The sequence below is a fragment of the Apium graveolens genome, chromosome 5 (assembly GCF_009905375.1).
Source record: "Apium graveolens cultivar Ventura chromosome 5, ASM990537v1, whole genome shotgun sequence".
NCBI lineage: Eukaryota > Viridiplantae > Streptophyta > Magnoliopsida > Apiales > Apiaceae > Apium > Apium graveolens.
The window spans coordinates 11,045,011-11,062,363 of NC_133651.1; the positions used below are offsets into that span (position 1 = coordinate 11,045,011).

Consider the following 17,353-nt stretch of genomic DNA (forward strand, 5'->3'; position numbering starts at 1 on the left):
AACTAATGAGAGAAAGCATAATGGTTGACACACAAACAATTTACCACACAACCAGTAAAGCATGGCAAAAGATCTACACAGCTGTACCAATTAAAGGAAATTCGAAAGAATCAAGTATCTCTTCCGTGAATAGACGAAACATGTACAACTTTAATTAATCATATATGGGTCTTTATATAGGCACACAAAACCCTAATTCTAACTAGCAAATAATAAAATTTCCTCTTAATAATTTACAAGCTCTTCAAGTAAATTCCAAAAAATGAAGTATTTCACCCATATAAATACTTAAATTAAAAAGATTTTGATTTTCTAATTTATTCTTACACTTATTTTTACAAATAACAAATCTTTTTTCAACTCAATAACTTGCACAAAAAATTTTCGGAATATTTTAAATTAATATATTTATCTAAACAAACTAATATCTCATATCTAATATAAAAATAAAAAAATTACGGATTTTACAATACTCTATTATTGTCTTTATAAAATTATTTTTTAATTATTTTTCTAAACTCTACTCACACACACAAAACTACATATACAGTTAAGTATAACCCTTTTTCATTTTATTTAAATTTAATAAATGTTATGGAGAGACACATATTAGTTCTTACAATATTTAAAAATATTTTGCACGAGATACATATTTATATAAATTGCATTTTACAAACTTGCTAATAATGCAATGATTAAGTAAAATATGATATTTTTAAGCTAACGCCAATTAAATTTAAATAACCATTCTCTAATGTTCATTGTAATAAATAAAAATAATAATAAGAATTGTGACTAGCAAAATGTAACATTGGTGGGAATACTATTTTAATTTTTTTGATAAAACCCAACACCATGACTAGTATCGTAAATTTAACTTTACAGCACCAAAAGAAATGAAAAATAGTTTTTTATTTATTTATTAAAATAAATTTAAAAATTAGAATTTTTTAATAGCACGCATAGCGCGGGTAAAAAATCCTCGATTAATCTTTAACTATTGTATGTAATAGTACAGTTAAAGTAGAGGTATTGTATTTTTACTTAAGATAAAGTAATAAACACGTTAAAATAATTTTATCATTAACTAAATATTCAAATTCCATTTTTAGCTTTATTTTAAAATAAATGTAACAAAATTTCTTTGAACATTAATTATTAGCAACTCTATTTAATAAAAGAACTAATTATCTGAGTTCAATGACACGACTCCATCATCAACGTATTTATAATTATATCATATACAGTCAAGAGTACAAATAATATTATACACAATGACATATGACCTTGCGTAATTACAACAATGACATACGACCCTGCGTAATTACAACAATGTTATAAATCGTAATAACTACATAATCTAAACTCAACCACCCTACACATTCATATGTGTTCATTTTCATATTTAAACATCTATCTATACTATATTATTATAAGCGAAACATGGTTTTGTTTGGTTGGTTGGTTAACACAACATTTGTTTTCACTTTCCAAGATAAAGTTAAAACAAAAATAATTTATTTAAATACATTAAATCAGGTATATAATATAATTACAAACTCTTTGAACTACAATTGAACTTAACTTTTAATTGTCCTCGACTTCTTTCTCATCTCTTGCATAAGAAACCAAATACTTCCAAACCTAATTTTAATAATTTATATTTTAATGTTAAAATAATTCATATTTTAAATCCATCGGTATCACCATACAAACAAAAACTTTAACTTATGTAATTTCAATAATATATATTTATTATCTTTTATAATTTTTTTTATATAATAAGAAAATTACAAATATTATATCACCCGTGCATCGCATGGGTCATAAGTTAGTATTACTTACATGCGTGATATAAAATAATGTCCTAATATTATATCATGGATAAATTTCTTCCGTGTGCGAAGTACAGGCAATATTGCTAGTTACATATAAAATACCTAAAAATAGTAACAGTTTTGTGATTTTTGATTATAGCCAAGGTCGGAAAGGTCGGAAAAGTAAGAAATCGGTTTAACTCGGTTTATTTTAAAAAAAATGAGGACTCGATTTGGAGTGTAGTCGGAATGAGTACTACTAAGTACTGAATCATAAAATATGTGTTAAATTAAGAAGAGTATTTATTTCTTTTTACATGTAAATTTTCGATTTTTTTATTATTTTCGGTTAATTTTTATAAAAAAAACTCTATTTAATTAATTTAATAATTCAATTAATCGAAATTATTTTGGTATCATCTGCTTCATAATAAACAAGATTAATTTTTTTTAACAAGTTTCGATAAATTTTCAATAATTCTCCGAAAATGATGGATAAATAAATAATATATTTAAGAAAAAAAAAAGAGAACAGCAGTCTTTGGGGGTTTGTTTATAAACCAACCAGCAATCTATCTCTGTATTGCAGTTCTAGCTATACATACATAAATACACACATTTTTACTCTGTTTTATATAATCATTGTTTTTAATTTAAAGCTTAAATTAATCTGAAACAAAAGCCCCCAAAAAATATAATTCAAGAAGAAGCAACACAATGCTTGCATCTTCGCTTATGCTAAGGCGTTTCTATTGCTGTGCTTCAACATCTTCTGTGAGCCCATCTGCTAAAAAGAAGCAACTTGTATTCTTGGGCTCCCCTCAGGTCCATCTTTTAATGTTAAAAATCTAATCTTTTTATTTAAATTTTGGTAATTGTTAATTTTTATAATGATTAATTTTATAGGTATCTGCTTCTGTTCTTGATGCTCTTTTCAATGCATCTTCTGCTCCAGACTCCTTATTTCAGGTGCCCAACTAATCATTTAATGATTTTATTCAATTTCAAGTTATGTTTTTTATTGGATTTTCTTGAATTTTTTGTGTGTATATATTTTAAGTTTAAATATGTAGGACCATGATTTTAATGGTTCTTGAAAAACTGGGTTTTAGATTTTGCATATGCTGGAATTATGTATAAATTATTAATTATTTTAGTTTTAATGGCTGTGAAGCCTGCGATGAGAATTGTATAAAGTCGAGAACTTTAGTATGAAATGATCGTGTTTCGACAACCTAGTCAAAGATAAGTAGTTCTTATATGATCCCTAGCAGTGTAGTCTAGTGCATATCCTTTATCCTTGGTAACAAGAGGTTGAGAGTTAGAGTATCAGTGGAGACAAATGTGTGCCTGATTATTTATATTTCTTGTATTTGACATTCTCCCAAAATGGCAGTTCCTATATGTTAATATCATTGCTGTAGCATTTTGGAAATTTACTAAAAAGTGATTAGCTTGATTTTTGTTCTTCCAGTCCTAATTTTTTTACTGAAGTACATTCATTGAATATTTTAAATGTTTTTGTTTGGGAATTGGGTTTAATCTGTATATTGTATAACTTAAGGATTTATGAGAATTGACGGATGCCACTTGTTTGCTGCGTTCTTCTGTTTGGATGCAAAAAGTAAAAGTAGATGCAAGTAAAGTTGTTATTTTTATTGATTTTAGATTGCAGCAGTAGTTACTCAGCCACCTTCTGGAAGAAACAGGGGCCGAAAAGTGATGCCTTCTCCTGTTGCTCAACACGCCCTTGACAGAGGCTTCCCTTCTGATCTCATTTTCACACCTGCAAAAGCTAATGAGGCAATTCTTCTATCTGATATCTATTTTAATTTCTAGGGATAAAGATCATTTTTGAATTATTGGATTATAAAAGCTGATTATTTTGGACTTCTTTTAAAGTTCTGTTGATAGGAATAGCATGATAAATGGGTAAGCAGCATTTTTTTTCTAGAATGTTAGGGATGCAAAACAAGTTTGTGAATTCTCAAGAGTTTATGGTTACTTAAAATAAGTATGCTATAGTTTTCGATTGAGGTTATACTGTTAATACAATATCTGAAGGAACTCAATTTGGTCCGGAAGAATTCCCTGATGAATTGTGTTTTTCTTGATACTTTAGACAATAGTTTGTGCAGTTCTAAATTTTATTTTGTTTAATATGAAAACAACATTGTTTACGGGAACTTCAATAATGGAGGTTGTTTTCCATTTACCGTCATGCAGGATGTGTTTTTAACCAACCTTAAAGCTTTAGAACCTGAGCTTTGCATTACTGCAGCATATGGAAATATTTTACCCAGCAAGTTTCTGAAAATACCATCTCTTGGTTAGTCACAAATCTAATTTTTCATTATTTGTAAGTTTCCTTGGTAAGCGTATCATAAAGTTATGTAATAAAGTATCAATGTTCTCCGGGAACCATCGTAGAATCTACTATGGAAATTTTTAAAACTCTTTTCACACCTCCGTCCAAAAAGTTTTTAGGAAGAAGAAATTGTGCTAGTGCCTTGTATGCTTAAGATATAACTCGGAGCAGTGATGCTGCGGAGTCATTGCAATAGGCTCTCTGACAATCTAGGCCTTTGTCATAACAGTCAGCTTTGATGAATCCCAAATATTTATGTCATGTACGTATGTGACATATTTGTTTAAGACAAAGTCTGATTCTTGACTATCTAGCTATTTTCTTGTGGCGTCTTGTTTTTCAATTCCTTGCTCTGACTTATGCATCACTGCATAAGTTGGATAAGAATTTGGTGCTGGACTTCAGTTTACATTGATCATAAAGTTAAAAATATGTTTAAATTTGAGAGCAATATAGTTGCTAAGTTGAACTATGTGATTCTCTATCTGATATTATCACTGGTGCCTTCAAGTTGAAGATCTGATAATATGATATCATGCAAATGAAGCCTGCTTGTTTTTCAGGGACTGTTAATATACACCCAAGTATGCTGCCTTTGTATCGTGGTGCAGCTCCTGTTCAAAGAGCTTTGCAGGTGCAATATCAACTCATCATGTTACAATTATCCTCATTTAGAAATTCAATCTCATCTAGAGTGATCTTCATCAGGATGGCGCGAAAGAAACTGGAGTATCAATAGCATTCACAGTACGCGCGCTAGATGCTGGGCCCGTAATTTCTTGTGAAAGAATGGAAGTTGATGAACATATTAAGGTAAATGCAACACAGATTAATAGATACCATTCCTATTAAAGGGTCACTGAGTAAAACTGTCAACAAAATATGTAATTTGTATATATTTGCACTGGTTTGGGATAAATCCGTTATGCCTAACAAAGGACAATATTTCCTGCTTGTCACTTGTTGGTCAATTTAGTAGTTTATGTATTTTAATTCAGTCATAGTGGTCAAATTGTCATCATTATTTGCTGATCTAAAATAAGGTTATCTCCTCCTTGTGAATGCTCCACGTGAAAGACAAGAAGATTATAACCTAATTTAAAGATTATGTGATGCAGGACAACCCATTAAAAAGCCCAAAGCAACTACTAATATTTTAAGCTTTGGAAGCCCATTAGTTAGAGGATTCTACAATTACTTAATTAAATTATAATGATCTATTAAATTAGAAATAGTCTTCTTTTCGAGTTCTATTAATTTAGCAAATATTGTTTAGGATTCTTATAAATATTGATTGAGAGTATTATTTTTTATAATGAAAAGCTGTGTTTTTATTCACTTAAATGAAATTGTTCTTGGGAAGTTATCCCAAAACCCTACTTTAAAGCTAGCCCCCATCAAAGTGGTTCTCACGTAAGAGAATAAAAACACAGCTTTATAGTATCAAAAATAATACTCTAATTTGATTATAGTAATCAATCAATATTTATAAGAATTCTAAACAATATTTTCTAATTTAAAATAAAATTTTACTCTAAAAGATACCTATTCCTAGTTTAATAGATCATTATTAATATAATTAAGTAATTCTAGAATACTTTTAACTAATGGGCTTCCAAAGCCTCAAAATTGTTTCCAAATAATTTCTTTGGGCTTCTTAATTGGCTGTCGTGCATCAATTCTCCTTCGCTGAAAAGAACTCGACTCTGTGAGTTAATCAAACCGACAGTACCACGATAAAGTACTAGAGACTGTCGTCTGAGTGGCACATGAGAACGAGCACACATAAGAATATAAGTGATGCTTCCTTTAATAAAAACAGAATAATTGTTAGAGCGAGCAACATGATGTGCTTCACGATCGAAGAGTCATGGACGTTCCAAAATAATATTGCAAAGTTTGACATACAAGACATCACACATAACTTTGTCTTTAAACTTCCCAATTGAAAATGTCACTGAATATTGTTCCTGAACTTGCAGTTTTGTAATACCAGCCCATGCTATGTCATAAGGCCTAGGAGAGGCTCCACCTTTAAGCCCAATCGTCGAACTACATCACTAGATATCACTTTCGTACAACTACCAGTATCAATAATCACATAGCTGATGTTACCAAAACATCTCTAGTCTGACATATTTGTTGATGACGATGTGCTCAGACAATTTCACGCATAAAGAGGTTGAATTTTGACGGGGCGTGACACTCTCCCCCACCGAATTCGTCGATGCCTCCCAATAGCGCTCCAACGCCTCTTGATGTTGCTCCAAGTTTGGCTCCAACTCCCATGTCACCTTGACCGGTGCCGCACCCTTCCACCTCGCCAAGTATTGCCTACTCGGTGCCAATCCCTTGATTTTTATGAGCCGCTCGCCGACTATTTCCTTCACCTCGCGTCGACCCTCGACTTCTGTTGGAGATACTTGTGGTGACTCCTCCCAACACTGCCATGTTGCCCCATTTTGCCCGGTGACACATGTCCCTTATCCTTGGCTCATTATTCCTTGAGAGATTTAGAACTTCCCTTGGTTGTGCCGCCCTTAGCATCTTGCTTAGTTGCCTTGCCCTCCTTGGCTTGACGTCCTTGCTCCTCCTTCGTTAAGGGTTGATCCTCCTCAACTATCCTCATACAAGGTAGGTCACCCTAAGTTCCAACGGTGGCGACTACACCCTTTTCAAGGTCGACAGCCTCCTTGGCACCTCTTCCTCTTGTTGGATCATTGTGCTCAATGACCCCAACTTCGAGACATTTCGCCATCACACGTGGCCCCTTGCACATATAGCAACCCTTCTTTGGCACATAGCCCTTTGGCTTTCCCTCGCTCGGGCCATGGCTCGATGATGCGCCCGCATCGCGCCTCCTTCGTAGACTACTAATTCTTGAGCCAGCGTCTTTGGGCTTTGTCATGATGTCCTGCGTCACTATGCACTAATTCCTGTTAGCTTTATTTACTCAGCAACGTACACTAACTTTGTTATGTATGTACAGGCACCAGAGTTACTTGAGTTGCTATTTAATCAAGGTATGTTGTATCATGTAAATCCACAATCGATACCCAAAGTTTGCAAATTTTAATCTTGTATTTTTTGACTTTGTTATAACTTATAACTATCCGACTGGGATGTGCAAGGTGATCATTACACATAGTAGGTAGCGCAATGTAAATCTACTTTTTAAACTCCTTTTAGTTGAGATCATTATTCTTCATGATATGGATTGTCTCATCTTCTTGTTTATAATAAGAACTAAGAAGTGTTCCTCATCTCGGGACTGCATTTATGGCCCGTTTGGGAAACTGGATTTCATTTGAAATTTTGGATTTGATCAAATAAACTGTTTGGTAATTTGGACATTCAAATATTAGTATAAACATGAGAATTTGAAATGACAACTTAAATCCTGTCATTTGAAATGAAATGCAAGTTTCCAAACGCCCTCTAATAGATTTGTGATTTATCTAATTGATATGCGGCTTATATGCTGCTAGATAGTCTTAGCTTATTGACTACCTTCTTAATATGCACCACTTATTGCCCCTGTATATGTAGGATCGGAGCTTCTGATCCGTGAGCTACCCTCGATATTTAATGGATCAGCGATGGTAAATGCAAAACCTCAGGATGATTCTAAAGCTACTTTAGCCCCAAAGGTATCTTTCATTCTGGTTATTTGTTTTGCCTAATAAAACTTGTACAACTTTCTGGCAGTAGATTATTACTTAGACTAGCATCTATACAAACGCACACCTCTATTATCCAATCCACATTTTTTTATTCTTATGCCAATTGTTGGAGGATCCACTGTATTTTTAATTTGGGTAACTGCATTAGACAATGTGAACATGCTATTCAGAGTTTGGATAACTTTTTATTCTGGAAGCAGCTTCTTAGAATTAAATTATGATTCACTGCTCCACCCATGTGTGAGCCTAAAAGTTTAATTATGTTACACTTGAATAGTTACCCTAAGTGCACTGCTTCACACCAAATAGTACTTTGACTGCACTCTTTTTACCGTATTTTTCTTGAAACAAATCTCCATTCTGAGTTTTTATGGCATAATGATATTCATAGAGTAATTTTAGGCATCTGGATGAATTACCAGCTGTAAGAACTGCTGACTTTGTATACTTTCTGATTTTACATTTTTAGCCCTTGGCAACAATCTGGCCTATAATTCGAAAAATAGTGCTAATGCTTATTTTCTTAACCAACTTTGGCATATATTAGATAAACAGAAATCAGAGTTTAGGATCTCAATGGAATTGGCATGAGGCTGAATCCTTAAATCTCAACCCCCTATCAGCATAATATCTGACTATCTGTTATTCTCACTTAATTACTAATTTATATTTAGTATTAGAATATTTATAACTGATTATATATTATTTATATTAATTGTTATATTCAGTATGATATCTAATTATATTTTAAAATTAGAGACATCTAAAAAATGAACATGCATAGAATATGTCAAAAATCAATTCTATAAGTATTATTATAGTCACAAACCTCGCTTGTAAATGAATTATTTACCAAGCACTCTATCAATCTTCTGCGACTCCAGCTGATTTATTATTAAATTTACCAAACAGTTGCTAGCTTTTGGGTGCTGCACTTTTTCGAACAACAGTCGATGCAGGACAGATTGTAAGAGATGAACATTTGATATTTCAAAATATAATAGATGAACTTTGGTCAATTAGTCGCAGAAAAGACACCAGCCCAATGGTTTCCCACCGCAAAAGGGAGAAAAGCTATGTATTGCATTCCAAAACAAAGAGACTCAATTTAATATTCAATAATAATCTCCATAATCATGTTTAATGTGAAATGTGAGGATTACATCATTATATATAGATGATAGATACCTAATGAAGTAACCTGATGGATTAAGCCCTGCAAACAATGTCTTATTGTAAATGAGCTACATACTTAATACTTATAACAGCCACATACACAAGTAGTAAAGCACTAACTTCTCTTCTTAATATCAATTCCAAACAGAGCCTTAATTTGCCTAGGCCTGGTGAGAACCCCAGGTATATTGCATACACACCAGTTTCTTTGCAAGCAACTGTTTTAATGAATTGGGAAAATGAACTGAACCTTGATTAGTTTCTGACTCATGTTTGAGACCTAATATATTTGAGTCATGGATTCATCAGTATATTTACAGTAACACTTTAGCTTTTTTGCAGATAACACCCGAGGAGTCGTGGCTATCTTTTGACGAAGCAGCTTCAGCCCTGCATAACAAAGTATGCTCTTACTTCCTCTAGAACTGATTATGTAGTCTTGACATACATTTCTAGGTTCGGGCATTTGCAGGTTGGCCAGGGACCCGAGCGAAGGTTGTAGTATGCGACCAGAAAAGTGACCAGCAGAGTGTTATCGAGCTCAAAATTATTACTACTAGAATCTACAGCGGTAACAATATTCAGAGTTACGAAACTGATGAAGTGATTTTTACCAAGGGTTCTTTGCTGATTCCGTGTAGTGGAGGCACAATACTTGAGGTACACAATCGTTTCATGTCACAAATGCAGTGTTCATGCAAGGTTTTGTTGTCACCATTTATTCAGATGTAGTTGGGTGGCTCGACTTTACACTGGTCTAATATATAAATTGGCAAAAAGGTGGATCTCTGTCAAATCCACAGACAGGCCTAACCGCAGAGACACGACATTGTAATACATCAGACTGCAGATTGGGTTTTTCTGAAAATTTCACTTGGAGACGGTTAATCCCTTGATAAACTTTTAAAATATGTAGGAGATGAAAATGGCCAAGTAATTCATCACAACCGACTACTAGTTGTGCCATATAAAATGTTAATCGTTTACCAATTGGAGAATTTGGAAGTTCAACCATCTTCTACTAGACTGGTGTAAATTCCAGCAACTAAAATATGCCTGCCTCTAAATATAATAATACTGTATATGTTTCTGTCGGAAAGTATTAATTGGTGATCTTCTCGTAACTATCTATGCAAACATTGTCAGGTCACGGAAGTTCAGCCTCCCGGTAAAAAAGTGATGAGTGCAGCTGCATATTGGAACGGGTTGAGAGGTCAGAAGCTGAAGAAATATAGTCAGGCTGGTGTTGTTCTTGCACAATAATATTTGGTATATACGAGAAACTTGAACTATTAACACATAAACATGGAGTTCAGGCTTTAAGACATCATATTTTTAATTTATTGTTTATTCTTCTCACCATCCGTTCTTATTTCTACTTCAGGCTTTAAGACATCATATTTTTAATTTATTGTTTATTCTTCTCACCGTCCGTTCTTATTTCTACTTTTGACAGGTGTTAAGGATGTCACTAAGTAGAGGCAGGTCTAACAATAATTCGAGCAATATTAAACTTTGCAGAGACCATGAGTAGCCATGAAACACCCTGCTTTTTTTGTAAGCATACAGGTACATATGCTCAAGAAATTCTACAGCCTAATGTTCGTTGATTTTGGACTACCAGTGCCTATCCTATAAAATCATCTGAAGGATTACGCTGTGTTAGATATAATGGACCACCACTTTTTGGGATTACTAGGAGATAACAGCAAACCAATCAAATTGTGACCCTTGGATTTCCCTTCATATGCATATGAGTTAAATTTTGTAGGACTAATAGTTTAAATGAAATTTTCTAAAGGCTTTGGTAAGAGGTGGTCTTTCTTCACTTGCAAGGAATTGTCACTATTCCTGCTCATCTTAATGAGCAAGCGATTCTTATTTATCATATGTACCTAACAGTGCCAAACCTTGTAATTTAGCTGTCGAATTTTATAAATGGCTTTACCTACAAAGATAAAAAGTTGCAGAAAGTTTCTTAATTTGTGTCCTTTATATGCCTATCTTATTTTCTTTTTGGAATCATTTTATTCATTTTTAAAGTTTTTGTATGCGTCTTTAATATAACGTGGCACAGTTTTACTCCATGTTTGTATAATTGTATCCTACTGAATCCCATGAAACTTAAATTCCTCAGGCTATGTGCCAATTTTGCATGATTATTTGTTCAAGGTTGCAATCTCATACAAAGAATAGATACATGCATATCTTCATGCACAAATCAAGTTATATAGCCTGTATACTAAATACCATGTGAAATTGTATTTGATATACAATTTCGATTTGTATTTAGTAAATTTTAAGTATTTATGTAATGAATAGGGTATATTAATGTTTTGTTTTTATAATAACTCAGTGATGCATATTGTGAACTCTCACTTGGCAAAAAGAAAAAGATGAAATCTCGGGTTAATCATAAAATGTGCCGCTTATAGCTAAACATTCAGTATATTTTCTAGATTAAATCTTGATAAAAAAAAATTCTATAGATAAATTTTTCTATATATTTGTTTTCCGAAACTCTGTATTTTTTGACTAATATACCTTACTTATAACCTTACATTGGTTTTTTTACTAATATGCCTAATAACCTTTCGATTGAATATATATTATAAGAAATTATGGGGTTGAATAAAATCAGGACTTAAAGATCTAAATATGATACTCCCTCCGTCCCTCCCAAATGTTTACATTTGGGTGGGGCGCGGAGTTTAAGAAAAATGATAAAGTAGTGGAGAAAAGTTGAAAAAATGAGTAAAGTAGTGAGACCGATTAATATTATATATATAAAGTGGTTATAGTGGAGGAAAATAGTGGATGTAGTTAATTTAAAAACTATAAAAACTTTACTATTTTTGGAAAGTTTTGAAATGTAAACAATTGGATGGGACATCCCAAAAAGGAAAGTGTAAACAAAGAGGGGGTAGTTTTTATCCACTTGAATTATCCAATCGTAGTATTTATTTTGTTTGTGACTGATATTTAAAAGTTAGGGGGCATTAGGAACATAGCCGGGAGGAGAAAGAGAAATAGAATCTGATCATATGACCATTCAATATGTACACATATACTAACAACTGCTTTTTCTGTCAAGCTCAAAGCTACAAAAATATATTCTTCTTCTCCATCATCTTCTTCTCCATCATCTTCTTCTTGGCCCCGCCATTTATGAATCGAAAGCTAAGTAGGTGCAGGAACGAACAGGAAGTTCAAAAAGGGATTCTTTTAGTTTTTTTTACGAGAAAGCTATGTACGTTAGTGAGAACGAATAAACCATACGTGAACGGCAAAAAATTAAAGCACAAAAATATAGGTCAACTACGACGAGCCAAATATTGAACCGTCGATTCTGTGTTGCAAATTTTTTTGACCTATAGAGTAAGAATCTAACTTACTTGCACGTACGTTGTAAGCAAATAAATTGTTCACTGTATCATAAGGTGTATAATAATATAATTTGAAGGTATGTACTTTCTCTCTCTCCCAATTTATTTGTCTTAACTTTTTTGGTCAAATTGACTCAATTTTGACAGTAATTTAAACATCAATCTTTTATTATTTTGAAAAAATGAAAAATACGTATTAAAGTAGATTACGTGTACTTTCTAATGATATAATTTTTATAATTTTTTCCGATTATATACTGTATGAAATTTTCAGTCAAAATTTGGTCAACGTAACTACAAAATATCAAACATGATAGATAAATTGGAAGGAGGGAGTAATAAATATTTTTATCTTATGTTCGGATCAGTTAACATGCACCTCAATTGATGGTGATTTCAAGTCGAATGCTGAATTTTTTTATAGCCTCTTTTTTGAATTGCGTTTTATAAGAAAAATTGCATGGCTCAACCACCCATTATAAGTTATGAAACATGATCATCCTGTTTTCAAAGTTGATGTGAGTGCAAAAAAATCCATAAGCTATTTTTGCATAAATCAGCACTAAGCTGCGCACAGATTATTGAACGTGTTAAGCAAATTTTTCGATATTTTGCGGATAAACTTCACCTAATACAACATCCATATATGCACAATATATATAATGAATATTTGATGAAGATCAACGACAATGATTGAGAACAAATACGAGAGGATAAGAGCCAATGAAAATCTATGTACTTATGGGTTTTATATGTATTAATCTTCAAGTTTGTAGGGATAGAATCAAAGTGTGGAGATCATTATTGAGGGTAATTAATAATTAATTAAAAAAAGAAAAAGCCACGGCCAATGGAAGAAAATGAAAGCAAACTTAAAAGCACTTTACAACAATTGTTTGCCATTAACTAATCTAATTAATTAATTAAACTAACAAGAAAATTGTAAAGCTAGCCTAGTATTGCTGAGCCTGCTCATAAATTCAAGGACTGTGGGCTTTAATTTCATTTATTTATTTATTTATTTTCGATCGATTTATTTTAAATGAATTTTCTAGAGAAAGGCACACACACGTCTCTTTAATTCTATGCCCTACTAAACAGTGTTACATTATACTATTATATAGTATACCCTACAATGCCTGCACTAGCTCCTTTACAATAATAGTCCTTGTTAGCCCCTTATATATATTAACACATTACAAGTAGTGTTCCGGTGTATTCATAGACTACTTCTCAAACACATATTATAACTCCTTGCTGTATACATTTTTCCAAGTAAAGAGAGAAGCTCACTCAAAACAATAAAACCAGATGGGTGCTCTTGATTATCTTTCAAACTTTTGTACTGTCACCAGCACAAGAGGCAAAAAGAAAGCAATGCAGGTAATACTCTCATCCTCTTCCATGTCATACCACTTATGAAGTTGCATGCATATGTATAGTTTTGTTTTTTCGACGGTGTTTGTTGGGCAATTAGTTGCTCTAAAATCTTAAGCTGTTATGTTTGATCATATATATATACTGTATTCAACAACAGACTTATTTTTTGCTTGCGCAGACAGTTGAGATCAAGGTGAAAATGGACTGTGATGGATGCGAAAGAAGAGTTAAGAATGCTGTTAAAACCATGAAAGGTGCACTATGACTTAACTGCGTCTCTTCCACTGATCATTTATGTGTGTGTGATTGATTGTCAATTGTCATGCATAACATAATTTTATATTTTCGTGTTAATAGACCGGAGAGAAAAAAGTCAGGCAAGTGAATATACCTTAAATAAATAATTAAATACATTGCAGAGGTTGAGATCCTTTTATACTAGTAGTATATTTGGTCATGATGAATTAAAGTAAATTTCTAATTATGCAACTATACTTCATCTTGAGCCTAGGCATATATAGAAAATCTTTCTTTTCATGCAAATGCATCTTGCATGATCTTCTGATCAGAAGAATAACCTCTTTTCTATATATTATACATGAGTCAAATAGGGAACTTGTTCTTCAATTTGTCTCTCTGAATTTTTCTCACTTCTTGTGGAAGGCTATGTACTTGTAAAATAATTATTATAAAAACATTTAAATGATGTGCAGGGGTAAAAAATTTGGATGTTAACCGGAAGCAGAGCCGAGTAACTGTAACCGGATATGTTGATCCAAACAAAGTTCTAAAGAGAGTAAAGAGCACAGGGAAAAGAGCAGAGTTTTGGCCATATATACCATACAACTTGGTTTCATATCCCTATGTTGCTGGAGCTTATGACAAGAGGGCACCTGCAGGCTTTGTTAGAAATGTTACTCAGGCCATTCCTCCTTCCAATGCTACCGACGAGAAAATCACTCATCTCTTCAGTGACGATAACCCTAATGCTTGTTCCATCATGTGATGACAACTGATACAACTTTTACGACCATCCTTACTGTAATTAAGAAACACCCCTGATATTTTCCTGCTTATTTTTCTTGTTAATGTTAAGTAACAAGGTTTATGGGGAAAACACTTATTCTGCTATTCAAGTGTCTCGTACATATTGTTTTCATCATCGTATTATGGGGGTAGGAGGCTCGATAATCGATAATCGGTACCATACTAAGTGACTAGTAGTACTTGTAAAACCTCAAGTCTTAGAATGGGGTTACAGGGACTATATATTCATCAACATATGACTGTAAATTTAAAATTGGGGTAAAACTGTTAAAGTGAGTTAAAAGTGATTTACCGAGCATACATAACTGGAGAATGTTTGTCCTACATATTATTATGATGGAACATTGATGCCTAATAGCTTTACCTTTACATCCGTACAAACATTTAGCGATACAAAGATGGAGATTCGATCCTTTGAATTAAAATCAACGCTAAAATAAAATAATGATGTTGAAAACCTCATCTCAAGCTAGGGCTCCTAGTTCAGTGTAAAGGTAATAATGATATGGGGAAGGCAAGGCACAGCTGGGGAGGTGGTCAGTATAGCATATCTATACATAATGAGAATTATGCATGGCTTGGGACAGTCGTAGGTGGTGGTGGTGGTGGTGGAATCAGATTCTTGTCCCATAATAATGGACAATGAGTTAATCATGTTATCATCATGAAACAATATTGAGGAGAGTCCTGAATTTCAATCACTAATAAAACAAGCATATGTTAAAGTATATCTGCAGAGTCTGCAGACTGTGCTAGAGCTTACTACATCAACTTTTCGATCATACGAAATTGTTGGCATTCATGTTCCCTGTTAGATTATTAATAAAAGATCCTGAAATTAACATCTTAAGATCTTAGAGTGACAGTTTCCTTGATATGGTGCTGACAAAAAACTTGTATAAGACAGTGAAACACCTTGAGATTTTAGATCCGCACCTTGGTCCATGAGATCTTGATATTGCTAGTTGCTACTGTTACTTAGCAGTGTGCTTTTTCATTTCATATATAATAATTACATATTTTTGGCGTGAATTCTGGCTTTATGAGTTTAATGGGGTGACGTTACGGCCCTTAACTAGACTATGGTACTAATCTTTATCAAATTATTAATCCGGCCGTATAACATAATTACAACTTTATAGGATGGTGATAACCGGTTTGAATATTTTTCTTTACAATTCATTTAAACAATTCCCCTCAATAAGGGGACAATTTCAACAAGATAACTCGGCGTTGCGTATCATGTTTAACTAATAATCACTGTACTGACATTTAATAATCAGGTAGATTAAACAAATATAGAGACAAAAAAAATATAATCTTAACCGCGTAGAGTGATGTTGATGTTAAATCTTAATATAAGCGCATAGTTGACAACATGACATTAGATTTAACACCGAAGTTAAGCATGTTTTTGGTGTCTTTTTGCCCCAACTTCCATCACTTGAAGCCGAAAGAGAAAGAAAACCCTTTATTAATAAAATAAGAGCAGTGTTGAGTTTTTCAAAAATCTTCCCTAATTTTTTATGTCGTGGCAGGTTTTGATTAGTGACCCATATTTATGTATGCGGAGTCTTATAATAATTTTAGAAATGTTGTTATCTATTGCGTGACTCACCATAATTTGAGAAATTTTTAGGAAATTTTTTAAGGTATTTTAGCGTTAAATTTCACAAAATAATATCACCTTTCTCGAGTAAAATATCAATCGTTAAATTTAAATTTGGGTAAACTTGACTTCCAATTTTTGACTATAATAGTTGTAATCCTATGGCATAATTGCTAATCTTTTTTTATATCATTTCTCTTTCATAAAAAACAATTGATTTGGCAAAGATGGAATATTTTCATGTGAGTAAAAATATGTAATCCGGGTATGAAATAAAAAAGGACAATGTGGAGTTTGGACCATCAATTTTTGCTTTCGGCAGTCCTATATTTGAAGGATAATTTGTTTTATCTATAATATAATGATCTTCAAATGACTTTTTTTTGTTTAATTTTGTTTGTAATTAGTCTTACAAAATTGGACCCCCCAGCTAATCCGCTCCAAAAATATTCAATTCAATAAAAATAAAGAAAAAGGTAAACAAATATGAAATGACCCCTCCTTATTATTGATATATGTTCTTCGGAGCAATAATTATGAACGTTAAAAATACATTTTGTATTTTGGTAATCATGTTTTATTTAATTGCATATCATTTTATTTAATTCCATCGAAACAAACGAAACATCGGAGGAAACTAATATATTGAACAAAACTTTTTTCACCTATAACTTGTTAGTTTGAACACTGTTTTAATTTTCGAAAACTTTGATCTCTTGATTTTATTTTTGCTTTACAGAAAATTTAAATATTGTTATAATATAATAGCTTTGATAACAGCGGGAGGAATTACAGATTTATAGACAGAAGTTAGAGTTTGAACGGTGTTTTGGTTTTCGAAACTTTTAATCTATTAATTTTATTTTTGCTTTATAGAAAATTTCAAT

The 17,353-nt window shown here is 32.5% G+C and overlaps 2 protein-coding genes across 2 annotated transcripts; both read left to right on the forward strand.

Annotated features, from left to right (window-relative positions):
- Nucleotides 1-2,388: 2,388 nt before the first annotated feature.
- On the forward strand, nucleotides 2,389-10,788 carry LOC141723371 (uncharacterized). Its single transcript, XM_074525155.1, has 12 exons — nucleotides 2,389-2,642; nucleotides 2,724-2,786; nucleotides 3,486-3,620; nucleotides 4,044-4,146; nucleotides 4,749-4,819; nucleotides 4,894-4,998; nucleotides 7,175-7,208; nucleotides 7,735-7,835; nucleotides 9,387-9,446; nucleotides 9,501-9,704; nucleotides 10,191-10,313; nucleotides 10,501-10,788. Exons 1-11 carry the CDS (start codon nucleotides 2,535-2,537, stop codon nucleotides 10,305-10,307), a joined length of 1,101 nt encoding a protein of 366 aa, XP_074381256.1. The 5' UTR covers nucleotides 2,389-2,534; the 3' UTR covers nucleotides 10,308-10,313; nucleotides 10,501-10,788.
- A 2,846-nt stretch (nucleotides 10,789-13,634) lies between these two features.
- On the forward strand, nucleotides 13,635-14,941 carry LOC141659665 (heavy metal-associated isoprenylated plant protein 21). Its single transcript, XM_074466591.1, has 3 exons — nucleotides 13,635-13,813; nucleotides 13,989-14,064; nucleotides 14,524-14,941. Exons 1-3 carry the CDS (start codon nucleotides 13,742-13,744, stop codon nucleotides 14,814-14,816), a joined length of 441 nt encoding a protein of 146 aa, XP_074322692.1. The 5' UTR covers nucleotides 13,635-13,741; the 3' UTR covers nucleotides 14,817-14,941.
- Nucleotides 14,942-17,353: the final 2,412 nt, after the last annotated feature.

Excerpts from the sequence above, each read along its gene's own strand:
- LOC141723371 (XM_074525155.1), top strand. The coding sequence starts at position 2,535 with ATGCTTGCATCTTCGCTTATGCTAAGGCGTTTCTATTGCTGTGCTTCA. Across the intron at positions 4,820-4,893 it reads CTGTTCAAAGAGCTTTGCAG|GATGGCGCGAAAGAAACTGG; the intron begins GTGCAATATCAA and ends GATCTTCATCAG. Across the intron at positions 4,999-7,174 it reads AAGTTGATGAACATATTAAG|GCACCAGAGTTACTTGAGTT; the intron begins GTAAATGCAACA and ends ATGTATGTACAG.
- LOC141659665 (XM_074466591.1), top strand. The coding sequence starts at position 13,742 with ATGGGTGCTCTTGATTATCTTTCAAACTTTTGTACTGTCACCAGCACA. Across the intron at positions 13,814-13,988 it reads GCAAAAAGAAAGCAATGCAG|ACAGTTGAGATCAAGGTGAA; the intron begins GTAATACTCTCA and ends TTGCTTGCGCAG. Across the intron at positions 14,065-14,523 it reads TGCTGTTAAAACCATGAAAG|GGGTAAAAAATTTGGATGTT; the intron begins GTGCACTATGAC and ends AATGATGTGCAG.